This window comes from Dermochelys coriacea, chromosome 13 (assembly GCF_009764565.3).
Source record: "Dermochelys coriacea isolate rDerCor1 chromosome 13, rDerCor1.pri.v4, whole genome shotgun sequence".
Classification (NCBI taxonomy): Eukaryota; Metazoa; Chordata; order Testudines; family Dermochelyidae; genus Dermochelys; species Dermochelys coriacea.
Window position 1 is genome coordinate 32,999,767 of NC_050080.1, and position 27,261 is coordinate 33,027,027.

At 62.6% G+C, this 27,261-nt stretch overlaps 1 protein-coding gene across 3 annotated transcripts; it reads left to right on the forward strand.

Moving 5' to 3' along the window:
* Positions 1–1,972: 1,972 nt before the first annotated feature.
* Positions 1,973–27,011, forward strand: ARHGEF40 (Rho guanine nucleotide exchange factor 40). 3 transcript variants are annotated; one of them, XM_038370364.2, is made up of 23 exons: positions 1,980–2,395; positions 6,009–6,206; positions 7,922–10,100; positions 11,212–11,329; positions 11,798–11,903; positions 12,415–12,492; positions 12,895–13,011; positions 13,234–13,332; positions 13,765–13,892; positions 14,505–14,631; positions 15,041–15,169; positions 16,228–16,380; positions 16,839–17,608; positions 18,010–18,235; positions 18,524–18,610; positions 21,643–21,876; positions 22,273–22,443; positions 23,222–23,399; positions 24,089–24,193; positions 24,456–24,686; positions 25,064–25,167; positions 26,091–26,145; positions 26,423–27,011. In XM_038370364.2, the coding sequence occupies exons 1-22, from the start codon at positions 2,393–2,395 to the stop codon at positions 26,130–26,132; spliced, it is 5,583 nt and encodes a 1,860-aa protein (XP_038226292.2). In that variant the 5' UTR covers positions 1,980–2,392; the 3' UTR covers positions 26,133–26,145; positions 26,423–27,011. The 3 variants fall into 3 exon arrangements, with proteins under 3 accessions (XP_043351749.1, XP_038226292.2, XP_038226293.2); XM_038370365.2 differs by lacking the exons at positions 1,980–2,395; positions 26,091–26,145 and adding an exon at positions 4,797–4,818; XM_043495814.1 differs by lacking the exons at positions 24,089–24,193; positions 24,456–24,686; positions 25,064–25,167; positions 26,091–26,145; positions 26,423–27,011 and having other exon boundaries at positions 1,973–2,395; positions 23,175–23,384.
* Positions 27,012–27,261: the final 250 nt, after the last annotated feature.

The window sequence follows — 27,261 nt, forward strand, 5'->3', positions numbered from 1 at the left end:
CTAACAGGATTAGGAAAGGGATAGATAAGACAGAAAATTTCACAGTGCCACAGTATAAATCCACGGTACACCCACATTTTGAATAGCATGTGCAGTTCTGGTCGCCCCATCTCAAAAAAGATACAGAGAAGGGCAACAAAAAAGATTGGGGGTACGGAACAGTTTCCATACAAGGAGAGGTTTCAGAGTAGCAGCCGTGTTAGTCTGTATTCGCAAAAAGAAAAGGAGTACTTGTGGCACCTTAGAGACTAACAAATTTATTAGAGCATAAGCTTTCGTGAGCTACAGCTCACTTCATCGGATGCGATTGGTGGAAAATGCCACAAGTACTCCTTTTCTTTCATAAAAGGAGAGATTCTGTTCCAGTTGAATAAAGTGTGTGAAATTACTGCGAAAGCAGTGGGACTAGCAGGTATATTTGGCATACACAGGGCATTTGCTCTTGCACCTTGTGTAGTTGCAAGTTAAAGGTTGATCATGTTGGAATGTACCTGGTTTCTGAGGTGGTGTGGTATGATATATCCTGGATGTCTGGAACATTTGAGGCTTTGTCTTCTATCTCTTCAACTGAACCCATACTTATTTTTTGTTGCCTCTGGAGTGCATTGCATTTTTGCACAATAGCTGCGTGAGGTCAAGGTTAGTGAATGTAGAAAGCTCTATTATAGTCAATTTACCTGTTGCTTTACTAAAAACTGGACTGTTTGACTTCAGAATTTTTGTACTTTGGTAGGAAAGTGGGTCAGGAATCTCCTTCAAGGAACTGTTCTTTGTTGCTCCAGACAGCATTTCAGGCTGGGACTGGTCCCTATTATTACTCTCCTAGTAGCAGACCATAACGGTAGCTTGAATGGCACCTTTTGCCATCTGTGGTATCTTCAAAAAAGTCTAAGACTAGTTATCGGTTCCATTGATAGGGAGACTAAGGCCCAGATAGCTAGGTGATCCCCACAGCACTATCTCTGCCTGCTTGGAGAGCAAACAGCCCCCTTCCACTCACTGGGTAACAATGCACAATAAAGACAGAAAAAGGACTCATAAAAAATTTACAAAATATCCCCACGTTGTCACATTTCTATGACAGTTGCGTCTCCATTGTCAACAGGCCTTCTTGGGCCCAGGCTTTCTCTGGGTTGTCCAGGGACAGGGCTGCTCTAAATGGACCCGCCACCACCGCACAGACGCCATAAACTGTTTACTGATTCAAGTCACAGACCGGGTCAAACTCAGAGGCAAAGTTCTAAGTGGCTTCAGTTCGATCCCTGTCCCTCAGCGGGGTGCCTCTGCCCTTCTCACGCGGGGTGGGAGCAAGTCCCAGGTGATGTATTTCTCACCAGCAAGACACTGGAACATGGTGAGAGAGCATTGAACAGGCGACTACTTCAGCTGGCACTTCCCTACATCTGCCACTCAGACATGCTCCTGCTGCTCTCCTCTCTTGTAGTTTATTCCAGATTATTTTCTCTCTGAGGTCTGAGCTATGTGGTCTCCTGGTTGAGGGGTGAAGGTCCCAGGGGAGACAGGCCCCAACTTTGGGGCAGTACTGTGGGGAAACATTCCCTGGCAACATTTTCTGGTAGGGCCGATAATAGATCAAGGGTTTTGTTTTGTTTTTTTTTACAGATGCCTGAAACGGTGTGGTGTGTGAGAGAGAAAGAGAAGCAGGGATGTGGGTGGGGGCTGGGAATTCCTAGTCTGGGGAGGGGGAAGATCCTGAGTCTGGGTGTGGTACCTGTGGGAATCCTGGGATAGGGCAGGGTGTGTGTGGGGGGGGGTGTCCCGGGATAGGACGGGGGGGGTATTGGGAGGGGGATCCCTAGATCTGGCAGGGTCTATGGGGTGACAGGGATGAGGAGGGATTACCCCCAGGTAGGAGATCCTCTTGCGTGGCTGCTGTGGAGGGTTTCCCCAGGGTGGTGTTATGGGGCTCCCATGCAAGGCTGTAGGGGGTCGGGGGGGTAAGGGTTGGGAGCTCCCTTGGTGGGCTCTATCCGCAGTGGGTTTGGGGGTCCCCAGGTAGAGTTAGGCTGGAGGTTCCTGGATGGGGGTGCATTGGGGGGGCGAGGCGGAGTCAGGGTTATTCCAGCGGCAGGGATGCACGGAGGAGCCGATCGGGTTTCGGGGGGTCTCAGGCCAGGTTAGGGGTTTCCGGGCAGATTGGGGCTGTGGGGGGGTCCCGGCCTGGGCATGCCTCGGTCGCGCGGAGCTCGGATCCGCTGCCCGGCACCGCCCGGCGCCGCCTGCGTCTCGGCGTCCCCCTTGGCGGGGCCCCGTCCTGCGTGAGCGGCTCCAGCCCAGCCCGGTGGCCGGAGGCGTCTAGCGGGACCGAGCCGCTGCGGCCCATGGGGGGGCGAGCCCCAGCGCCCGGCACGGGGAGCGCACGGGGTGCGCCATGGTCAGTATCGCCGCCCGGCCAGGGCCCCCCGGGTGCCCCCCACCCAGCCCCCGCCCGGCCAGGGCCCACCGGGTACCCCCATCCAACTTAACCTGGCCGTGGCCCCCCGGGTGCCCCCCACCCAGCCCCCGCCCGGCCAGGGCCCCCCGGGTACCCCCCACCCAGCCCCATCCAACTTAACCTGGCCAGGGCCCCCCGGCACCCCCCACCCAGCCCCCGCCCGGCCAGGGCCCCCCGGGTACCCCCATCCAACTTAACCTGGCCGTGGCCCCCCGGGTACCCCCCACCCAGCCCCCGCCCGGCCAGGGCCCCCCGGGCACCCCCCACCCAGCCCCATCCAACTTAACCTGGCCGTGGCCCCCCGGGTACCCCCCACCCAGCCCCCGCCCGGCCAGGGCCCCCCGGGTACCCCCATCCAACTTAACCTGGCCGTGGCCCCCCGGGCACCCCCCGCCCGGCCAGGGCCCCCCGGGTACCCCCATCCAACTTAACCTGGCCGTGGCCCCCCGGGCACCCCCCACCCAGCCCCCGCCCGGCCAGGGCCCCCCGGGTACCCCCATCCAACTTAACCTGGCCAGGGCCCCCCGGGTACCCCCCACCCAGCCCCATCCAACTTAATCTGGCCAGGGCCCCCCGGGTACTCCCCACCCAACCCCATCCAACTTAACCTGGCCAGGGCCCCCCGGGTACCCCCCACCCAGCCCCATCCAACTTAACCTGGCCAGGGCCCCCCGGGTACCCCCCACCCAGCCCCATCCAACTTAATCTGGCCAGGGCCCCCCGGGCACCCCCCACCCAGCCCCCGCCCGGCCAGGGCCCCCCGGGTACCCCCATCCAACTTAACCTGGCCAGGGCCCCCCGGGCACCCCCCACCCAGCCCCCGCCCGGCCAGGGCCCCCCGGGTACCCCCATCCAGCCCCATCCAACTTAACCTGGCCAGGGCCCCCCGGCACCCCCCACCCAGCCCCCGCCCGGCCAGGGCCCCCCGGGTACCCCCATCCAACTTAACCTGGCCAGGGCCCCCCGGGCACCCCCCACCCAGCCCCCGCCCGGCCAGGGCCCCCCGGGTACCCCCATCCAGCCCCATCCAACTTAACCTGGCCAGGGCCCCCCGGCACCCCCCACCCAGCCCCCGCCCGGCCAGGGCCCCCCGGGTACCCCCATCCAACTTAATCTGGCCGTGGCCCCCCGGGTACCCCCCACCCAGCCCCCGCCCGGCCAGGGCCCCCCGGGTACCCCCATCCAACTTAACCTGGCCAGGGCCCCCCGGGTACCCCCATCCAGCCCCATCCAACTTAACCTGGCCAGGGCCCCCCCGGCACCCCCCACCCAGCCCCCGCCCGGCCAGGGCCCCCCGGGTACCCCCATCCAACTTAACCTGGCCATGGCCCCCCGGGCACCCCCCACCCAGCCCCCGCCCGGCCAGGGCCCCCCGGGTACCCCCATCCAACTTAACCTGGCCATGGCCCCCCGGGCACCCCCCGCCCGGCCAGGGCCCCCCGGGTACCCCCATCCAACTTAACCTGGCCAGGGCCCCCCGGGCACCCCCCACCCAGCCCCCGCCCGGCCAGGGCCCCCCGGGTACCCCCATCCAACTTAACCTGGCCAGGGCCCCCCGGGCACCCCCCACCCAGCCCCCACCCGGCCAGGGCCCCCCGGGTACCCCCATCCAACTTAACCTGGCCAGGGCCCCCCGGGCACCCCCCACCCAGCCCCCGCCCGGCCAGGGCCCCCCCGGGTACCCCCATCCAACTTAACCTGGCCAGGGCCCCCCGGGTAACCCCCACCCAGCCCTCGCCCAGCCAGGGTCCCCCGGGTTCCTTCCATCCCTTTTTCTCCCAGCCAGGGTCCCCTGGGTCCCCCACTCCTCCTTCTGGCCAGGGGCCCTGGATACCCCACATCCAACTTAACCTGGTCAGGGCCCCTTGGATATCCCCCACCCAGCCTCCTCCCAGCCACGGCCCCCAAGGTAACCCCTAATCCTCCTTCTCTTGGCCAGGGCCCCAGGATACCCCGCATCCAACTTAACCTGGTCAGGGCCCCTCGGGTATCTCCCACCCAGTCCCTGCCTGGCCAGGGCCCCCGGTTACCCCCCATCCAACTTAAGCGGGTCAGGGCCCCTGGGATATCCCCCACCCAGCACCAGCCTGAGCTCCCCGGGTATCCCCCATCCAGTCCCCTCCCGACCAAGGCTCCCTGGGTGCCACCCCTCCATCTCTTCAGCCGGCCAGGGTTTCCCAGGTGCCTCCTTCCATTGGTGCTGGAACTAGGGGTTATGGGGGTGCTGCCGCACCCTCTGGCTCAAAATGGTTTCCATTATATACTAGGTTTACAGTTTGGTTAAATGGCTCTCAGCATCCCCACTATAAAAACTGTTCCAGCACTCCAGTCCCCCTCCACCCCTTCTGCCCGGCCAGGGCTCTGTAAGTACCCCCCATCCACCCCTCTTCTGGCCAGGACTCTCTGGCTATCAAGGGTCCATCTGCCTCCCACAGCTCCTAGTCTCCCCCCCACCCCGCCCATGTCTCTCCCTGGACCCTCCAGTACACAGGGAATGTCAAGAGCTGGGAGGAGACACTCCTGTGAGCTGTGTTTGTACAGGAGTTGGATGGGAGGCACTGGATGGGGCGTATCTGTCTGTCTCATAGGGAGTCACCCTGGTGGGGGCTGGGTGGTAGGGATCGCCCTGGGGCCAGAGGTCCCTGGCTGGGCACTGTCACAGGGAAGCTTGCAGCACAAGGGTCTCCATTTGGGCACTGCATGGGGTAGCTCGCATCGCCTAGAGTTTCCAGCTGGGCACTGTCACAAGGAAGCTTGCAGCACTGGGAAGTTGCATGTGTCTGTCTACAGTAGAGATTTCCCTCTCCAATTCCCCCACTCATGGCCAGTGCTGTGGGAAGCAGGGGCCTGGGGTATTGGGGGGCTGTCCTGCCCTGAGCAGGGTATGGCAATGGGGATAGATGGCCAGGGGCCAGTTCCCCAACCCTAACCAGTGCCTGCTCTGTGGGGGGCAGAGGGCTGAAGTGATGTCTGTGTGGGGGCAGGCCCCCTCTGAGTTGGGTATGGACTTGGAGATAGATGCTGAGGGCTGGTCCTCGCCCTTACTGGGCACCGGTGCCAGCTGATGGGGTGTGAGGAGTGGAGTCTAGACAGAGCTCTCCCCTCCCCATGGCAGTTTCCTGGCCCTGTGCGCTGCGGAAGGAATGAGCTCAGCGCTGTTAATGGCTTGCAGCTGGTGCGGGGGCCTATGCTCGGCTCCCTGGCCCAGCCCAGCTGTGCTCACGCTGTCGGCTAGTTTGGACTGGGCTTGGCACCCTTGTGTGGGCAGGGTCCTGACCCATAACGTGAGCTGGGCTGCTTAGTATGGGCTGCACAACGCCGTCCCACACCTCAGGGCCTCAGCTGGGCAAGGCCTGGGAGGGGAGTGGATTAGAGCTGGGGATCTGGGAGCCAGGACTCCTGGGTTCTCTGTCTGAGCTGAGAGGCGGTGGGGTCTAATGGGGTGGAGCAGGGGGCCTGGGAGCTGTGCACCAAGACTTCTGGGTCCTATCTCTGAGCTGGGAAGGGAATGTGACTAGTCTTTAGGGCAGTGCTGTGTTGCCCTTCCCCGCAGGAGCCCGAGCCAGTGGAGGACTGTGTGCAGAACACACTCTCGGCCCTGTACCCGCCCTTTGCAGCCACAGCGCCCACCCTGCTGGGGCAGGTGTTCGAGGTGGTGGAGCGGACGTACCGGGAGGATGCCCTGCACTACACCATTGAGTTCCTCATACCGGCCAAGCACATCCTGGCACGCATTCAACAGGAGGCCTGTGTGAGTCTGTCTGTCCCTCCATCTGTCCGTCTATGCGTGTCTGGCCCAATGTGTGCAAGGGTGTGTGTCTGGCACAGTACATGGAGGGGGGTGTCTGTGTGCCTTGTGTGTTGAGGGGCATGTGTCTGTGGGTTTGGCCCGCTGCATGGAGGGTTGTGTGTCTGTTTGCGGGCCTGATGCGTGGGGGGGCATGTGTCTATCTACAGGACCAGCTTATGGAGGGGGCGTCTGTCTGTCCATGGGCCCAGCAGGTGGAGGGGCATGTGTCTGTGGGCCTGGTGCGTGGAAGCAGCATGCATCTGTCTGTGGGCCTGCATTGAGGGGTGTCTGTCCATAGGCCTAGCGTATGGAGGGGAATGCGTCTGTGGGCCTGGCCCATTGAGGGTCTTCTGTCTGTGTGCCGGTGCGTGGAGAGGGTGTGCGGCTAAAGGCCCAATACATGCAGGGGCATGCGTCTGTCCAAGGGCCCGGCGCATGGAAGGGGCGTGCGTCTGTCTGCGGACCTAGAGCATGGAGGGGGCATGCGTCTCTCCGAGGGCCCGGCGCATGGAGGGCGCGTGTGTCTCTCCGAGGGCCCAGCGCATGGAGGGGGCGTGCATCTGCCCACAGGCCTGGTGCATGGAGGGGGATGCGTCTGTCCAAGGGCCCGATGCATGGAGGGGGCATGTGTCTGTCCGCGGATCTGGAGCACGGAAGGGGCGTGCATCTGTCCATGGATCCGGAGCATGGGGGGGGTGCATCTGTCCACGAGCCCGGCTCATGGAGGGGGCGTGCGTCTGTCCGCGGGCCCGGCGCATGGAGGGGGCATGCGTCTGTCCGTGGGCCCGGCGCATGGAGGGGGCGTGCATCTGTCCGAGGGCCTGGTGCATGGTGGGGGATGCGTCTGTCCACGGGCCCGGCGCATGGAGGGGGCATGCGTCTGTCCACGGGCCCGGCACATGGAGGGGGCGTGCGTCTGTCCGAGGGCCCGGGGCATGGAGGGGGATGCGTCTGGCCACGGGCCCGGCGCATGGAGGGGGCATGCGTCTGGCCACGGATCCGGAGCACGGAGGGGGCGTGCGTCTGTCCACAGATCCGGAGCACGGAGGGGGCTTGCGTCTGTCCGTGGACCCGGAGCATGGGGGGGTGCGTCTGTCCGCGGGCCCAGCGCATGGAGGGGGCATGCGTCTGTCCGCGGGCCCGGCGCATGGAGGGGGCGTGCGTCTGTCCGAGGGCCCGGGGCATGGAGGGGGATGCGTCTGGCCACGGGCCCGGCGCATGGAGGGGGCATGCGTCTGTCCACGGATCCGGAGCACGGAGGGGGCGTGCGTCTGTCCACGGATCCGGAGCACGGAGGGGGCTTGCGTCTGTCCGTGGACCCGGAGCATGGGGGCGCGCGTCTGTCCGCGGGCCCGGCGCATGGAGGGGGCGCGCGTCTGTCTAAGGGCCCGGCGCATGGAGGGGGATGCGTGTGTGGGTCTGGTGCATGGAGAGGGCATGCAGCTACAGGCCCAGTGCATGCAGGGTGTGTGTCAGTCTGTGGGCCTGGCACGTGGAGGCAGCGTGCGTCTGTCTGTGGGCCCGGCACGTGGAGGGGTGTCTGTCTGTGGGCCTGGTGTGTGGAGCGGTTTGTGGCTACAGGCCCAGGGTGTGGAGGGGCACATCTGGCCTCGCAGGCGCAGGACCGGGTGCCCCAGGTTGCACTGCCCCCTGACTCTGTCCCTCTCCCCCCTCAGGCCCAGTACAGCGGGTTTGTGTTCTTTCACGAGGGCTGGCCGCTCTGTCTGCACGAGAAGGTCGTGGTGCAGCTCAGCTCCCTGCCCTGGCAGCAGCTGTGTCCTGGCGACTTCTACCTACAGGTGGCCCCCTACCTGTCTCGTGCCCCCCGCCTGGTGCTCAAGTGCCTGTCGCCGGACGGGCGCAGTGTGCAGGAGCTGCCGGTGCTGCCTGATGTCTACCCCTTCCTCTTCACTGCCGAGTGGCTGAACGGCATCAACAAAGACCGGCGGGCTGGGCGGCTGGAGCGTTGCCTGCTGGCAGCTGAAGAGCGGGTGCTGCGCCTGCCCTGGACCGAACTCATCTGCCCGCAGTTCGTGCACCAGGGCAGCTTCATGGTGGGGCGGCGTTGCCTGCCGGGCCCCAGCCCTGAGGTGCTGGGTGCTCGCAGCCCTGGGGACGGGCGCCACTCAGGCGGGGAGAGCCAGGAGGCGGAGGGTGGGGGCCTGGAGGGGGAGTACGTGCAGCTCCTGGAAATCAGCCCACCCCGTCACGATGCCCCCCCAACCCCAGTGTCCCCCAGTTCCCAGAGCCGCACCCTGCCCGCCCGCAAGGGCCAGGGCAAAGGCCGCAACCGGCGCCACCGTGCCTGGCTGCACCACAAGCCCAGCCGGGAGGAGACTCTGCCCAGGAACCGGCCCCGCAGGACCTGGGAAGGGGGGCAGCCCGGGGCAGATCCCAGCCAAGCAGGGCTCCTCCGGGGCTGGGACCTACAGAGGCCATACGGGGAGATTGGAGGGCCGAGGGTCAGCCAGGGGGATGGGCAGGATCGGGGAAGTCCTGCACACAAAGTGGCAGCACAGAGTCGGGGCAAAGGGGGGCGTCTGCCTGGGGAGAGGCAGTGGGGAGGAGACACTGGGGAGAGGGCAGGGGATCCCAGTCTGGGGGACGAGCAGCGGGGTGGGGACCCTCCGGAGGGGCAGCAGGAAGGGGATCCCAGCCTCAGGGAGGAGCAGCGTGCTGAGGACCTTGGGGAGGGGCAGCATGTGGGGGACCCCAGCTTCAAGGAGGAGCAGCGGGGTGGGGACCCTGAGGAGAAGCAGCCGGATGGGGTCCCTGAGGAGAGGCAGAAAAGAGGGGATTGCAGCCTCGGGGAGGAACAGCAGAGCAGGGACCCTGGCTCCCCAGCCATCTCTCCCCAGCCCAGCACTGTGGCTGAGGTGCAGGGGCTTAGTGAGGGAGGGGGGCAGGTGGCCTGGCCAGCTGCATGGCCTAGCCCCGGGCAGCAGGCACAGAGCCAGGGCCTTTCGAGGCCGAGCAGCCCCCTACATGAGGCTTCCAGCGCAGACCTGAGGCCAGCCAGAGCAGAGCCACCAGGAGCCAGGACTAGCCCCCAGCAAGGGGCCATTGGGGACCCTGCTGCCGGGCTACTGCACCGGGCTGCCAAGGGCAACCGCAGAAGGAGAAAGTGGGGAGGGAGAGCCTGCCCCACTAATGTGGATTGGAAGGAGCCTGGGTCTCCTGGGACAGGGGTGGGGGATGTCGCGACTGGCACCAAAGAGGGGGGTATCCCTCCTGGCACTGGACTCCCTATTGTCCCCACCCCAGGAGAGGGGGAGGCCCCCCCCCCAGGAGAGGGGGACATCCCCCTGAGCACCAAAAAGGAGGACAGCCTCTCTGGCACCAGACTGCCCATTACCTCCACCCCAGGAGAGGGGGATGTCCCCCCCAGCACCAAAGAAGGGGGTGTTCCCCCCAGCAGCACAGAGCGGGACAGCCCCTCTGGCACCAGACTCCCCGTTGCCCCCACCCCAGGAGAAGGAGGCGTCCCCCCGAGCAGCACAGAGCCAGACAGCCCCTCTGGCACCAGACTCCCCGTTGCCCCCACCCCAGGAGAGGGGGCCATTCCCCCCAGCCAAGAGGAAGAGACTCATGCTGACTGCCCCGGGCAGGGGGCCCTCACAGCAGCCCTGGCAGAGGCTGCAGTCCCCACAGGCACAGAGGAAGAGGCTACCCCCAGATCCCTGGAGAGGACGGAGGCCATTGGTGCTGGCACAGCTCCCTTTGTGAAGAGTGCTTTGCCCCTCACGGGGGGTGCAGGAACCAGCTGCCCCGTGGAATCCTTGCCCCCCACCTCGGCCCCTGTGGGGCAAGATGTAGACTGGGAGCTTTTGCGCTCAGGCATCTTTCAGCTGACAGGTGAGTGCCCGCGCCTATGCTGGTTAGCGGCTAGGCACCTGGACGGAGGAGGGCTGGCACCCCAGAGCCTGGTGTAGCAGCACCCCCACCCTCACATCCCTCCTGTTGCCTTGATGCAGGTCCACTCCCCTCCTCCGCTTGGACCTGGTGCCCGGTCGCCCTCAGTGCGCTGAGGACAAACCTGGCGTCCTGGAGCCAGCCAGGCCAAGGAAAGCCCAGTGCTGATGCCCGGTTGGGCTGTGGCCCAGCAGAGAGGACGCTGGCTGGGAGCTAGGAGGTCCTGGGGTCTAGAGGTGCTTTGGTCTTGGGCAGAATGTGCCCACGGGGCCTGGAGCCCCTTGGCTGGGGGCCCTGAGTTGCCACCTCGTGCTTCTTGCTGGATTCATTATTTCCATTCCCTTCCCAGGCAGCCTAGCCTCAGCCCCTTCTTTACAGGCAGATACGGTAATGTGGGTGCAGCCCATGGGGCAGGGGTCAGAGACTGGGCTCAGCCATCAGCTACTGGGGCAATTGAACAGAGCATGCAAGCCCTGCGTGCCACGCTGCACTGTCCATGCCCCTCTCCCCAGTGCACCACGAGGCATGGGGCTGGCGGCCTCGTGGGGAGCCATGGCACGGGAAGGAGGCAGTGGCTGCCTGAGGGAAAGGCTGCTGCTGGGTTCACTGCAGTGGCCTGGTTGTCTGGGGCAGGGGTTTTCTACAGCTGGGCATCTCCCAGGGGGCAGAGTTAGGTGCCTGGCACCACAGGGGAACAGAGCAAGAGCGGCGGGGTGGGGATGGGGGTTCCTGCTGGAGAGTGCAGTGCACTGGGGAGGGGTCGTAGGGGTCATGGAGAAGCATTTTCTTCTGGGATCCGCTGTTCCTCTTTGTGGAGGGGCTGTGGGGGAGAAACTCCCCTTCTGCCACCTGCTAACTCTCACCAAGCGCAGGGAAGACCCCCAGCAGCCGCTCCTCCTACTTGGCCCAGCTTCTGGGAGCACAGAATGGAACTGCTCACTCCCACCGCCCTAGGGCTGCCCCACAGCTGTCCTCCCTCTGCCATGCTCCTGGCAGGGGTGTCACAGGTCCTGCCCAGGCACACAGTTTCCTTCACCCTGCCTTGCCCCTGCAGGTGGAGTAGACCTGATGGGAAGGGCCTTGCTGACCGTCACCCCACAGCCCCCAGGGGAGCCAGCCCCAGCCCAGGGGGAGCTGAGCCAGGCCGTGCTATACTTGCATTCGCTGCTCAGGTAACACCAACGGGGAGACCCCAGTCCTCCCACATCCATTCCCCTGCATCCCTACTCCCCCCACACGGATCCCTGCCGACCCTCCCCATCCCTACGCCATCTCCTCCAACTCAGGGGGAGCTGAGCCAGGCCCTGCGATACCTGCATTCACTGCTAAGGTAATGCCAACGGGGAGATCCCAGTCCTCCCATATATGTCCCCCCCCCACACTTTTCACATCTTCCCCCACACTAGCTCCTTCCACACAGCCCCCACACCCTCATCCCCACTTCTCACACCGTCCCCCATGCTCTCTGCATAAACCCCCAGGCCATCACATCCCCTATACCAACCCCACATTGTCCCCCATACATCCCCACAACTGCCCGATGCCACACACCTTGCCTCATAGAATTCTGCTCCCTCATCCCCTACCGGGGGGGTGAGAGCTGTCACCCCATTAACCCCTCACTGTCCTCTCCCCTGTAGGAAGGAGCAGCAGGAGCTGGGGCTGACGGTGCTGCTGGATCTGCGGCAAGGGGGGGCTCTGTCCCCCCACCCCCCTGCACTGCTGCCAGCCCTGCAGGAGCTGCAGGTACTGCCCCAGACAGACCCCCCCAATACTGCACCCCCACCTGCATACCCCCTTCCTACCCCCTCTAACGGTTCTCTACTTCTCCCAGCACTGCGCCCCAGCTCCCCTGCGGAGCCCAGCCCTGCCTCACCACCTCCTGCACGGCTGCCAATCCTGCGAGGACCCAACACAGCCACCCAGCTTCCCCTGCAATGGCCCCTCCCCACCCCTTGCTTGCCTCCCACATGGTACCTGCTGCTCCTCCTGCCCTGCCCTACAGCGCATGGCTCTCTGCCGACAGCCTGCACTGCCCCGCACGTGGCCCCATGCTGCTCCTTACGCCAGGACTCGTCTCCACCCCCCAACAGTGCAAAGCTCCCCCCACTGCCTGCACCTTCTAGGCCTGGCCGCTCTCCACCCTGCTGCCAGCCCTGCAAGGACTCCAAAGAACACCTGTGCCACTTACCTGCTCCACACACATCCCCCTGCCCTGGGCACTGGGGTGGCAGCCTGATTTCTTCTTGCCCTGCAGGAGGTGTCACCAGCTCCTGTGAGCCGCCTGCTGGTGCTGGCCCCACTGGAGGGCCGTGAGGAGCTGCCCCTCATTCAGGTAGGGGGTGCCAAGGGGTCAGGGGTGGGGTAGGAACGGCTGACAGCACCTGGACCAGAGTGAGAGTGCTGAATGGGAGGGGTTTCCTGCCTGGAAGGTGCAGTTGGGAGGGTGTGGGGGGGGATTCCCTGCCTGGGGACTGATAATGGGAGGGAATAATGGGAGGGGGTTCCCTGCCTGGAGAGGGGATAATGGGGCGAGTTTCCTGCCCGGCAGGTACAGCTGGGAGGCGGTGTGGGGGGGATTCCCTGTCATAGGGGGATAATGGGAGGGGGTTCCCTCCCTGGAGTGGGGATAAGAGGAGGGGTTCCCTGCCTGGGAGCAGAGAGGTGGCAGGTTTTCCCCTGGCTGGGGGGGGCAGTGGGGGTTCCTTGCTTGGTGACGCCCTGCTCCCTTCCCCAGGAGGCACTTGTGCTCTCCCCAAGCGACCTGTCCCAGTTCGTGGACCCGGAGCAGCTGCAGCCAACTCTAGGTGGGACCCTGCAGCACTCGCAGACCCAGTGGGTGGAGATGTGCCAGGTGAGAGCTAGGAGTGACCCCCATAATCCTCCAGCACCCCTGCAGCACCCCAACACCTCCACAACCCCTGCCCCCTGTAGCACCCCGTGTTGCACAACTTCCCACTAATCAGGGGTGGCACATTCCCTGCTGCAGTACCCCTGACTGAGCCTCAGCCCCTCTTCCCGCCATCTCCTCCAGGGGTCTGTGTCCCCCCACACTGCCCGCTGTCTCTCCCTGCAGGCGCTGGAGCGGCTCTGCAGGCTCTGCCAGGGCGTGATCCAGTCGGTGCAAGTGGCCAGTGCCAAGTTGGAGGCATCAGAATTGGCCGAGAGCGATGAGGTACGTGACCCCCCCCCGATGCAGCTCACCTCCCCCCAACCCCAGGTCCCCTTGCAGCTTGATGCCCCTTGGCCTTCCCACGACTCCCCTGCTCCCCAGCCCCGCTGCAGCTGTCCTCCCCTCCCCCTACAAGTCTCCTGCCACCCTATATTCCCACGCAGCCTTCCAGGCCTTCCTGGCTCTCCCAGTGTGACTCTTCTGCCCCTGCAGGGCCCCCTTGGCCTTCCTGAGGGGGCTCTGGGCTGGACCGGCTGTTCGGGGGGCTCTGGGCTGGACCGGCTGTTCGGGGGGCTCTGGGCCAGGCTGGCTGTTCGGGGGGCTGTGGGCCAGGTGCTGGCTGGGCAGGGGGTGCTGGGCTGGGCTGGAGGTTCTGGGCCGGGCAGGCTGGCTGTGCAGGGGGGTGTTGTATTGCTCACTGTTACGTGCCCACAGGCGCTCTCTGTGCGGATCTCCGGACACAAGGATGCCATGCAGAAGCTGTTGTCAGACCCACGGTTGCTGGAGTTGCAGAGCAGTGGGGGGTCCCTGCTGGCTCAACTGCCCTCATCAGGGACCTGCAGGTGACACCTGTCCCACATCCCAAAGGGACGGGAGGGGACACCAGGCCTCAGAATGGGAGGGCATCAGGCCCTACACGGGGGGTGTCCCGACAACCTATGTGGGGGGATGGCCCCTGTGCCGGAGTTCTCCCACTGTGGGTGGGAGAGGTGGTCTCTGCCCTCCTTATACCCATGCTGGCCTGCAAAGCTGCCCCATACCCTTAATCATAGAATATCAGGGTTGGAAGGGACCTCAGGAGATCATCTAGTCCAACCCCGTGGCCTGGCAGAGCGGGGTGGGGGGAGGAGGGGCGGGGGACGAGATTGGTGGCATGGTGATGTGAGAGGCTGGGAGTGACATGCTATTTGCTGTCCCCAGGCCACAGTGTGGGGGGCTGGCAGGGTGTGGCGGTGGCTAGATGGAGTTGGCAGCATAGGGGTGGCTGGGCAAGCGTGGGGCTGGCAGTGAGGGGGTGGTGCATGTGGGATGGTGCGTGGGGCAGTGATATGGCACGAGGGGCGGTGTGTGGGGCAGGGGGGCGGTGCATGGGGTAGGGGGACGGTGCATGGGGCAGTGGTATGGCACGAGGGGCGGCACATGGGGCAGGGACTGACATCCTTTCCCGTCCCCAGTGGCCAAGCCACAAGGGCTGCCAGCTTGTATCAGGAGGTGGACGACGCCATTCATAGGCTGGTGCAGCTCAGCAATCGGTGCCTGGGGCAGCTGGAGCAGGAGAGGAGCCGCCGGCAGATGACACAGGTAGTACCCCTCTGCTACCTCCCCAGTGACCTTCCCCCCTCACTGCCCCCACACACTGTGCTGCTCTTGCTTCACTCTCCTCCCCACCCCACACCCTGAGCAGTGACATCCCCTCCCACCTACAGCCCCCATGTCTGCTACATGCTGCCCCCACATGCCTCATCTACCCCATGCCTGGCACTTTGACATTTCCCCCATGTGCCCCTCCCTATCTGGCACCGAAACCTTCCCTGCCCTTTGCTAACCCTGTGCCAGGAGTTCTGTCCCCCCTCTCCCAGATTCCCTCCGAACCCCCATGCCCAGCAGTCTGGCAGCCCCTACGTCCTCTCCGCTGCCATGCCTGGGGTGCTGACCCACACATGCCTGCCCCCCCGCCCGTTCTTGTTGCTCTCACCCTCTGTCCTGGCAGGCGGTGGGCTGGCTGGCTGACCATGGGGAGCAGGCGCTGGCAGGATTCACCCCCATGGGGGTGGGGGATTCGTTATTGACCGTGGAGGAGATGCTGGCGAAGTTTGAGGCTTTTCACACCCTTGCCAAGGTGAGATACCTCCCTGCCCCCTCCCCCACTTGAGGGCTGCAGGGAGGGATCTGCAGGTACACACCCCCATGTGGGTGGAATGGGGGGCTGGGACCCTGAGGAGAAGAGTGTGGGTGGGGTGCTGCATACTGGGAGGGCACTGCCTGGTTCTGTGGGACACTACATACCGCGGGGTGCTCTCTGTTCGGGGGGGGTGGCATAGGCTCTGCGGGGCTCTCTGTACTGGGCGGGGGTATAGGCTCGGGGTGGCATAGGCTCTGCTGGGCTCTCTGTTCTGGGGGGCTGGTGTAGGCTCTGCGGGGCGCTGTAATGAGGGGGGTTGCCCTGCGGGGTGAACCATATTGGGGGGGGCAAATCAGCTCTGCAAGGCGTGACATACCAAGGGTGGGGGAGCCTTAGCTCTACGGGGCATGCTGTAATGAGTGGGGGTGTATTGCATCTGCAGGGTGCAATGTATTGAGTGTGGGCGGTGTCAGCTCTGCTGGGCACGCCATACTGAGGGTGGGGGGGGTGTCGGCTCTGCGGGGCTCGCCATACTGAAGGTTGGGGGCCACATTGTCTCTGTGGGGCATGTTGTACCAAGGGAGGTGGCATGTTGGCTCTATGGGATGCCCTGTAATGAGGGGAGACTGCATGGGCTCTGCGGGGTATGCCATCCTGAGGGGGGCTCCATGGGATCTATGGGGCGCGCCATACTGAGGGTGGGGAGATTTTGTCGTCTGTGCAGGGCGCACTGGACTGAGGGTGGGAGGATTGCATCAGGTCTGCAGGGCGTGCCATACCGAGGCTGGGGGGTTGCTTCGTCTCTGCGGGGTGAGCTGTTTTGGGGGGGGGCACATTGGTTCTGCGGGGCACACCGTACTGAGGGTGGGGGGTGCATTGGCTCTATGCTGTGGGGTATGCATTGGGTCTGTGGGGGCTCTAAACTGAGGGGGGACATGTGCTCTATGGGGTGCTCCATATGGGACTGGGCGGGGATTGTGTCTGTGGGGCATCAGCTCTGTCGGGCACTCTGTGCTGGCGGGTGTCAGGAGCGTAGGGTCTCCTCTCTCCCCCAGGAATGGCTGGCCCGGGGCCATGAGGCTCTGCATCTGGCTGGTGACGGGGACCTGGCCGCTGAGGGGCAGCAGCTGGAAAGCTTTGAGCACCGGCTGGAGAGCTGTGCACACACCATGCACAATGCCCTGCGGCTGCACCGCTTCCTGCAGCAGGTGCCAGCCGCTCAGGCGTGCTCCCTCTGTCTGTCTGTCTGTCTGTGCCTGCCCCGTCCCTCCTTTCCCCTTTAGCATCCAGCTTAGTTCAGCACAGGGGGGTGTTCCTGGCAGGGGAGCCGACCCCACATCAGAGGCAGCCCAGCCCTGCTATCCATGCCAGAGGTGGGTGTGGACGCCCCCAGGGCAGCATCACACATGGGGGGACTCTGATTTTCCTGGGTCCATTTGTCATTCCTGCTCATTTCCATTGCAGGGCTCCCTATTCCCTCTGTCCCTGGCTCCCAGTCCCACCCCCCTCCTTCCTCCTAGCCCCAGCTCCCCATCCCCCATGGCCCGCATCACTCTGACCCTGGTGCCAGCTCCCCGTCTCCCCTGGCCTGCATCCCCCTGACCCCACTCCCTGTCCCCCATGGCCTGCGTCACTCTCACCCCATCTCTCCTGCTCTCTCTCGTAGGCTCAGGACTGGGCCCTGGAGGGCGTCCGGCGCCTGTCAGCCATTGAGGATGGCGCAGGGCCGGAGGAGGTGCTGGGGGCGCTGGGCCGGTACTGCCAGCAGCATGGCGAGATCTCGGACAGCGCCTTCCAGGAGATGCGTGGGCTGGCAGTGCAGAATCCCTGGGCGCTGCGGGAGTTGGGGCGCTGCCGGGCCCGCTGCCAAGAGCTGGGGCGTCTCCTGCAGCGGCGGCTGGAGGTGGCATTGCAGACTGGGCCCCCGCCCCGGCGCCGTGCTGACAGCACCAGCACCTCCTGCTCACCGCAGCGCCCAACGACGGGCCTGGACACCAGCCTGGGCTCCTCCCGCAGCATGAGCTGCCTGCTGCCCCCACCTGGCAGCCTCTCCCCTGGCCTGTGCGAGGTGCCCTCTTGCCACTCACTGGCATCTCCTAGGGACCCCATGGAGAACAGCGACGAAGAGCGGAGCCCCCCTCCCCCCAGCACTCCCACCGCTGCCTTCTTCCAGGCACCCACGCTGCCTCTGGGCACGCTGCCCCCCTGCCAGCCTCCCCCCAAGGGTCCCCCCAGCACGCAGAGGGCGCTTAGCGAGCCTGGCCCCAGCCCTCCCCGCCCCAGTGTCCTCATCCGCGGGCTGGAAGTGAGCAGCCAGGAGGTGGTGGACCGGACCTGCTCGCCCCGGGAGCACGTGATGCTGGTCCGCAGCAGCGCCCAGAGGGCTGAGGCGCCGTGGGGGGGCACGCCCAGCACTGAGCGGAAACGCCGCCTGGGGTGAGTTGCTCTGGAGGAGGGATATTTGCACCAGACCAGGACCAGGGGCTTCTGGACACTGCCCCCATCCCCACCCCTAACTGCCACCCCACAGACGCACTGGGACCTGAATACCCCACACATTGGGATCCATTGCTCCATCTGAGAGAAGTGCACCCTGGCACCACCTGTTTGTGCCTATGGGGGGGAGGGCCCATGGGCACCTGTGAGGGTATGGGGGGCACTGTGGCGCAGGGCCCATCAGTACCCATGGGACGGCTGTCGCCCATAGGATTGAGGGGAGCACCAGGCTGGGTGACTCGTGGGCGGCACGTAGGAGTGCCCCAGGGTGGGAGGCTCATCAGCACCCACAGAGCAGGGCACAGGGCCCCTCTCTGATGCCCATCCCCTCTCCTTCCCAGCGCCCAGCAGAGGCTGGTAGCAGAGCTGATTGCCTCGGAGCAGGAGTATCTGGGCTGCCTGGCTGAGTTGCTGCCCCTGGAGCTTCCCCCCGAGCTGGGACGCGAGTGCAGTGCCTTGGAGGGCACCCACGACCGGCTGCTGGGCTTCCACCGCACCTACTTCCTGAAGGAGCTGCAGGGCTGCGCCAGCCACCCACTCCGTGCAGGGGGCTGCTTCCTGCGATATGTGAGTGTCGAGCCTCGTGACCGATCTGGGGACCCCCACCCTCCCTCCGGAACTCCCCTCTCCCAGGCACCTCCCCCCACCCAAGGCATGAGTGCTGCTCACTGGCACCCCCATCGTCTTCCCTAGGAGATGCCAGTAGACCCCTGCAGGAGCCACAGCCCATCTGCCCTGGGCTGCTGCTCTAATTGCATTGGCCCTGCCCTTCTGTGTCTCCCCCGTGTCCCCTGTGCTGTGGGGAGGTGGTGAAGCTGAAGCTGGCTCTAATTCCGCCGTCACTCTCTGCGCCAGGCGGACCAGTTCAGTCTCTATGCTATCTACGTGAAGAACCGGCAGAAGCTCGAAGCGGCACTGGCCTCTCAGCAAGCTGCCAACAAGGTACTATCTGTGTTGCCTGCGTCTTCCCATGGAGAAGCTCGGAGCTCTGGGAGGGGAGTGGGGTTTAGTGGTTAGGCCAGGAAGGGCTGGGAGTTCAGGACTCTTGGGTTCTATCACATCAAATGTAAAAGTATAACTGAACAGGCCAAAAAAGGAATTTGAAGAGCAACTAGCAAAAGACACACAAATGAACAGCAAATCTTTTTTTAAGTACATCAGAAGCAGGAACCTCCCAAACAATCAATGGGGCCACTGGACATTTGAGGTGCTAAAGGAGCACTGAAGGCAGATGAGGTTTCAGAAAAGCTAAACAAATCCTTTGCATTGGTCTTCACTGCAAAGCATGTGAGGGAGATTCCCACACCTGAGCCATTCTTTGTAGGTGACCAATCTGAGGAACTGTCCCAGGTTGAGGTGTGAGTAAAAGAGGTTTTCATAGAATCATAGAAGACTAGGGTTGGAAGAGACCTCAGGAGGTCATCTGGTCCAACCGTCTGTTCAAAGCAGGACCAACTCCAAATAAATCATCCCAGCCAGGGCTTTGTCAAGCCGGGCCTGTCGTCACAGGGCCATAAAAACCTCTAAGGATGGAGATTCCACCACCTCCCTAGGTAACCCATTCCAGTGCTTCATCACCCTCCTAGTGAAATAGTTTTTCCTAATATCCAACCTAGACCTTCCCCCACTGCAACTTGAGCCCATTGCTCCTTGTTCTGTCATCTGCCATCACTGAGAACAGCTGAGCTCCATCCTCTTTGGAACCCCCCTTCAGGGAGTTGAAAGCTGCTATCAAATCCCCCCTCACTTTTCTCTTCTGCAGACTAAATAAGCCCAGTTCTCTCAGCCTGTCCTCATAAGTCATGTGCCCCAGCCCCCTAATCGTTGTTGCCCTCTGCTGGACTCCCTCCAATTTGTCCACATCCTTTCTGTAGCAGGGGGCCCAAAACTGGACGCCATACTCAAGATGTAGCCTCACCAATGCCGAATAGAGGGGAATAATCACTTCCATCGATCAGCTGGCAATGCTCCTAGTAAAGCAGCCCAATATGCCGTTAGCCTTCTTGGCAACAAGGGAACACTGTTGACTCCTATCCAGCTTTTTGTCCACTGTAATCCCCAGGTGCCTTTCTGCAGAACTGCCACTTAGCCAGTTGGTCCCCAGCCTGTAGCAGTGCAGTTTTGGAACAAATTGATAAATTAAACAGCAATAAGTCACCAGGACCAGCTGGGATTCACCCAAGAGTTCTAAAGGAACTCAAATGTGAGATTGCAGAACTACGAACTGGGGTTTGTAACCCATCATTTCAATCAGCTTCTGTACCAGATGGCTGCAGAGTAGCTAATGTCTCGCCAGTTTTTTTAAAAAGGCTGCAGAGGTGATCCTGGCAATGACAGGCCGATAAGCCTGATCTCAGTACTGGGCAAACTGGTTGAAACTGTAGTAAAGAATAGAATAGTCAGACACTGGGATGAACATGATCTGTTGGGGAAGAGTCAGCATGTTTTTTGTAAAGAGAAATCATGCCTCACCAATCTACTAGAATTCTCTGAGAGGGGCCACAATCGTGTGGAAAAAGGGTGAATCCAGCAGATAAAGTGTACTTGGCCTTTCAAAAAGCCTTTGGCAAGGTCTCTCACCAAAGGCTCTTAAGCAAAGTAAACTGTCACGGGATAAGAGGGAAGGTCCTCTCATGGATCAATAACTGGTTAAAAGACAGGACAAAAAGGATAGGAATAAATGGTCAGTTTTCACTGTGGAGAGAGGTAAATAGCAGGGTTCCCCAAGGATCTATACTGGGGCCAGGGCTGTTCAACATATTCATAAATGATCTGTAAAAAAGGGTAAACAGTGAGGTGCAAAAATTTGGAGGCGATACAAAACTACACAAGATAGCTAAGTCTAACACTGACTATGAAGAGTTACAAAGGAATCTCACAAAACAGGATGACTGGGCAACAAAATGGCAGATGAAATTCAATGTTGATAAATGCAAAGTAATGCACATTAGAAAACATAATCCCAACTCTACATACAAAATGTTGGGGTCTAAATTAGTTGTTAGCATTCAAGAAAAATCTTGTAGTCATTGTGGATCGTTCTCTGAAACTTTCCGCTCAATGAGCAGTGGCAGTCAGAAAAGTGAATAGAATTTTAGGAACCATTAGGAAAGGGATAAAAAATATTATAATGCCACTATATAAATCCATGGTACACCCACACCTTGAATACTGCGTGCAGTTCTGGTTGCCCCATGTCAAAAAAGATATATTGGAATTGGAAAAGGTACAGAGAAGGGCAACAAAAATGACTAGAGGTAATGAACAACTTCCATATGGGGAGAGATTAGAAAGACTGGGATTGTTCAGTTTAGAAAAGAGACGACTAAGGGGGGATATGATGGGAGGTCTATAAAATCCTGACTGGTGTGGAGAAAGTGAAGAGGGGAGTGTTATTTACATAACACAAGAACTAGGGGTCACCCGATGAAATTAATAGGCAGCAGGTTTCAGACAAACAGAGTAATTATTCCCACGCCACATAATCAACCTGTGGAACTCATTGCCAGGGGATGTTGTGAAGGCCTAAATATATCTGGGTTAAAAAAAGAATAGGACCTATCCTCCATGAACTTATCTATCAATGACTATTAGCCAAGGTGGTCAGGGACGCAACCTCATGCTCTCGGTGTCCTTAAACCTCTGACTGCCAGTAGCTGGGACTGGGTGACAGGCGATGGATCACTCAATAACTGCCCTGTACTGTTCATTCCTTCTGAAGCACCTGGCACTGGCAACTATCAGAAGACAGGATACTGGGCTAAATGGACCATTGGTCTGACCCAGTGTTCTTATGTCCTTATCCTCAGCTCTGTGAAGGGAGTGGGGTCTAGTGGTTAGAGCGAGGGGGTCTGGGAGCTAGGATTTGTGGGTTCCGTTCCTTGGTCTGGGCGGCTGTTGGGATCTGGAAGTCCCAGTGATGGTGCAGTAGCCCGGCTTGTAGGCTCTGTGCTCAGCTCCTCTCCTCACCCCAGATGGCACACAGCAGCCTAGAAGGTCCCTGGGAGGACACAGCACTGGCAAGTGCCCTGCAGAGGCCCCTGGAGCAGCTGGAGCGCTATGGGCACTTTCTGGAGGAGCTGCTGCAGGAGACGGACCCGGAGCAGGTGACAGAGCGCGAGGCCTTGCGGGCAGCGCAGCAGCTGCTGGAGTCCCAGGTGCAGCATGGCAGGAACCTGCTGGCAATGGAGCAGATCCGGGGCTGTGAGGTGAGTGTAGGTAAGGGCCATCCCAGCATGCACTGCTCTTCCCAGAGGCCATCCCAAAATGCACCGCTCTGTCCTGGGGGGATGGGATCCTAGGGTCTCTCCTAGCATGCACTGCTCCGTCCCTACCAGAGCGGGTGGCCGGGGGATTTCCCAGCATGCATTGCTCCATCCCTAACCAAGGTGAGGTGGAGAAGGGAGCAGCCGGGGTCTCTCCCAGCATGCACTGCTCCGTCCCTACCCGAGGGGGCGGCTGGGGTCTCTCCCAGCATGCACTGCTCCGTCCCTACCCGAGGGGGCGGCTGGGGACTCTCCCAGCATGCGCTGCTCTGTCCCAGGGGTGGCGAGCCTGGCCCAGGGGAGGTTGCCCATTGCCTGCGGCGTCTCCTTTCCCCGCAGCTGGAGCTGAAGGCGCAGGGGCAGCTGCTGCACCGGGATGAGTTCACGGTGCTGCGCGGGCGCCGCAAGTGCCATCGCCACGTCTTCCTCTTCGAGCAGCTGCTGCTCTTCAGCAAGCGCAAGGGCACTGAGGGCGGCTTGGATGTCTACGTCTACAAGCAGGCCTACAAGGTGCACCACCCTGCCCCTGGGATCCCCTCCCCATGCCTTCCCCTGCCTCACGGGATCCTCTCTCTCCCTGCCTTGTTCCCCCCGCTCCGCCCTGCCCCAAGGGATCTCCTGCCCTGCCCTGTTCCCCCCGTGCCGCCCTCACCCATGGGATCCCCTCCCCCGCCTTGCCCTGCCCCATGTGATCCTCTCTCCCTGCCTTGTTCCCCCCGCGCCGCCCTCCCCCATGGGATCTCTTCCCCCTGCCTTGTTCCCCGCGCTCCGCCCTGCCCCAAGGGATCCCATCCCCATGCCTTGCCCTGCCCAATGGGATCCCATCCCACCTCATGGGATCACCTGCCCCTGCCTTGTTCCCCCGATTCCGCCCTGCCCCATGGGATCTCTTGCCCCTGCCTTGTTCCACCCTGCTTTTTCCTGCCCAATGAGATCCTGCCCCACTCGACAGGCTCTCCCCCTGCCCTGCACTGCCCTGTCTCATAGGCTCCCTTCCCTGTCCCATGTCATAGGATCTTGCTCCACTCCATGGGACCCCTTCCCCCAGCCCTGCCCCACCCCATGGGGCCCTCTTCCCCAGGACTTCAAGCAGGCCTTCAAGGTGCACTACCCTGCCAACTCCATGGGACCCCTACCACAATATTGCAAACAGGTTTTCAAGATGCCGTGCCCCACCCCATGGGATCCCTGCCCCACCCCACCTTGTTCCACTCCAGGGGATCTGTCCCCACTGCAAACAGGCCTTCAAGGTGTGTCTCACCTCCTGGCCATGCTGTCTGCCCCCCAGACGGCGGATATGGGGCTGACGGAGAACATCGGGGAGAGTGGGCTGCGATTCGAGCTCTGGTTCCGGCGTCGCAAGCTGCGCGAAGCCTACACGCTGCAGGCCTCTGCTCCCGAGGTGAAGCACAAGTGGACCAGCGCTGTGGCCCAGCTGTTGTGGAGGCAGGCCACGCTCAGCAAGGGTAGGCGGAGGTGGTATGAGGGGCAGGAATGGGGAGAACAGGTAGGATGAGATCCGGGGCTGCAATGAGATGAGGGATGAGGTTGTGGGGTGAGTACATGGGCTCTGGCGTGTCAGGACTGGGGGAAGGGGTAGTGCTCATTGTGATGGGTTGGGGGAAGCAAGAGGACACGGGCACCAGTGTGGCAAGATGAGAGGATGGGATTAGTGGGGGGACATGGCCCTTGGTGTAATAATGCATGGGGACACATGTGGGCCTTGTGACAAGGCAGGGGAGAGGATGGGGGGCATGGGCCCTGCTGAGATGGGGATGGAGGGAGTGGCCCCAGCAGGATGATATTGGGGGAGGGGTGGATTATGATGGGGTGGAGAAGGAGGGGGACAGGATGAGGAATGGCCCCGGTGGGATTGGATTTGGGGGTGGGCCCTTTCTGATGGGATGGGGAGTAGCCCAGGTAGGATGGGATTGTGGGGTGGGCCCTGCTGAGATGGGGTGGAGAAAGAGGAGGGGGATGGGATGGAGGGAGTGACCCCAGCAGGATGGGATTGGGGGGTGAGCCCCGTTGTGATGGGGAAGGAGAGGGATGGGTCGGGGAGTGGCCCCAGTGGGATGGGATTGGGGGATGGGCCCAGTTGGGATGGGGGCATGTTGCCCCATTGTGACAGTCTCTCTCTCTGTGTCCTGCCCAGAACTGCGCACCCAGGAGATGGTCTCCATGGGCATCGGGGACAAGCCCTTTGTCAGCATCCAGGGCCCCAGCCAGGCCCTGCTGAGCAGCCTGCTCACAGGCAGAGGTGAGCGGGGCTGGGTCACGGGGGTGCCGTAGGGTGTGGGGCTGTCAGCATGGCAGAGTCACTCTGGGGGTGTCTTGGGGGCACAGCAGGGAGTCTCTTGGGGAGGGGGGCTCTGGGAGCAGCAGGGGTGATGGGGTCTCCTGGGGAGGGGAGGGGTCCTTAGGCTGTCTCTCTGGGGGCAGGATTGGGGAGCAGAGAGGTGTCTCCTTTGTGGGCTCGGGGGGTCTCTCCCCTGGTGCTCTCTCATCCCTTCTCTCTGTAGCCGCCCGCACCCGTGCCTCGGTGGCCGTCTCTTCCTTCAGCCCCTGGTCCGGGGCCCCATGCTCCCCACCAGCTGCCACATCGTCTCCCCGTCCCAGCCCTGCCCCCCTGGGCCTGATCTGCGATACCAGCACAGTGTCCCCTGAATCAGGGCGCTCCCCTGGGGCCTGCTCACTGCCAGGGCACCTGGAGGAGGAGGAGTGGGAGCTGGACATCAAGCACATCCCGTGCGGTGAGCCCACAAGACGGGAGGGTTGCGGGGGTGGTGTCTCTGGGGAGCTCGGTGGAACCGTGGGGGGAAAGCTGGCTCTATGGGGAGGGTACACATGGCTGGCACCTGGCATTCAGGGACGTGTGGCTGCTTCAAAGAGACGGCTGTGTTTGTGGCTTTGGGGAGACAGTGCATGGTGGGCTGGCTTTGTGGGAGACATGTGGGGGGTCTCTGCCTCTCCCCGACACCGAGGCTGCTGGGGCAACGCTGGTCCCTGTTGCTGACACATGGCTCCGTGGTCTGTAGCCCAATCTCTGTGGTGATGCCCAGCAATGCGTATGGGTGGGCACAGGCATGGGTCCCTGGGCTCACCCTCCACTCCGGTGGTTCTCTTGCAGCGTGCGAGACAGCCGCTGGTTCAGGAGCTGCTCTGGCTCTGGGGGAGCCATCCCCCAGGCGGGCAGAGTCGCCAGGGGGTTCTGCCCCAGTGCAGCGCCGGCCGGTGAGTACAGGGGGGCACAGCAGGGGCTGTGGGGCAGTTGTCTGTCTTTGTCTCTCTCCCCATCTCAGCTCTCGGGGCTGAAGGGGCTCAGCTGTCACCTCACTTCGCCCACTCAGAGCTGCCCAGGGCAGGGGCTGTGCTGCAGAGCAGGGTCCAGCCAGCCGTTGGTCTGTCCATTGGTCATGGATGTTGCTGGCAGTGTGTGTGTGTCTCTCTCTGGCTCAGTCTGTCTGTGCAGGGCTGGCTGGTGGGCTGGCTGTATGTCTGGCTGTGCGTGGTGGGCTGGCTGTCTCTGTGCGTCTGCTTGTGCAGGGCTGGCTGGCGGGCTGGCTGTATGTCTGGCTGTGCGTGGTGGGCTGGCTGTCTCTGCGTCTGTCTGTGCGTAGCTGGCTGTGTGTCTGTCTGTGCAGGGCTGGCTGGTGGGCTGGCTGGCTGTGTGCTCTGGGAGGGGCTGGCATCTTTCCTGGGAGCATTTGAATCCACAGGAGTGCGGGGGGGCATTACTGTCTTGCCTGGTAAGTGGCCGGGGATGGGCAGCACTGCAGGCAGGCCACTGCGGGGCCCCAGACCGGTTACCGTTTCCACTCCACCCCCAGCTCTGCCCTGCCCTGCCCTGCCCCAAGCCTGGGCACTGCGGGGCCGCAGGCCTGCTGGCTCCCAGGAGGGGCTGCCCTGGGGGTTGCCAATTCAGAACCAGGCTGCTCTTTTCTGCCACCATTTGTGTTCCCCACATGGGACCAAGGCACCCCCCACCCTGTCGCCCATGCCTTACCCCTAGCTCCACCCTCCACACTGGCCCAGGGATACCCCCTCTCCTCCCCATCTCCAACCCTGCCCCCCCCTTCACATTCCCAGCCCCTTTCCCTCCCCCTCCCCACAGTGACCCTGGCACCCTCACAAATGGTGTTTTATTTGTTTGCCAGAGAGACGGCCACGCCCCCCCCGACTTGGCGACCCCGCTCTGACCCTGGTGCCGAGGTACAGCGGCTGGGATGCCCCCTGGGCGCCCGTCAGTCTGTCTGTCTGTCTGCCCCGCTTCAGCACACGGGCGGGGCACCCACCCCTCCCCACTGCGTCTGTCCATCTGTCTAGTCCTCCTCCCCCACTCTGTGTCCGTCTGCCCTCCCGTGTCCTTCTCGTGTCCATCTGCCCCCAACTGTCGCTGACCATCAGCCCTCCCCGTGTGTCTGTCCGCCCCTCCCCATGTGTCTGTCCCCCCCTCCCTGGCACTCACCCTGCTCTCTCTCTCCCCCAGAGCTGGGTCTGGAGCCTGCACAGGAAGCTGTTTGCCTCTCGTGGCTGCATGGGGCAGGATCGGAGCCCTGGGGCCGCCAGGAATAGGACAGTCTGAGCCCCTGGCAGACCCCTGGCACCGCACCCCACAGGCTGTACCCTATGGATCCTCCCCTCCCCTGCACCCCACAGGCTGTTCCCCACAGATCCTCCCCTCCCCACCCACTGCATGGAGCCACCAGACGACCCCCAGCCACTGCCCCATGGGTCCTCCCCTTACCCTTCATGGGCCGACTAGGGCCCTGTAGCTACAATGTGGGGTGGGGGATGGGTATCAGTGGAGGGCTCAGCGCCCCATGGCCCAGGAGGAGAAAGACAGTGATGGTGTGGGCAGGAAACCCATCTGGCCTGAGCGTCAGAGCAGCAGGGCTGGCGTGGGGCTAGAAGGGCCGTGATAGCTGCACCCTGAGTACGGCCTGGGACTGCCCCAGCACCAGCTCCTGAATAGCACGAGGACCTTGCTCTCATGGACCCCGAGTGTGCCCACCCCTGGCCCCACACACTCACTGAGCTCCATGTGCATGTGCACAGACCCCATGAGGATTGCCACTGTCTCACCCAGCCGTTTGTCCACGTGCCACAACCCCTTCATGTGCCCACGCCCACGCACACACTGATCCCTGTCTCACCCAGCCGTGCCTCCACGTGCCACAACCCCTTCACGTGCCCATGCCCACGCACACACTGATCCCTGTCTCACCCAGCCGTGCCTTCATGTGCCACAACCCCTTCACGTGCCCATGCACACACTGATCCCTGTCTCCCCCAGCCGTGCCTCCACGTGCCACAACCCCTTCACGT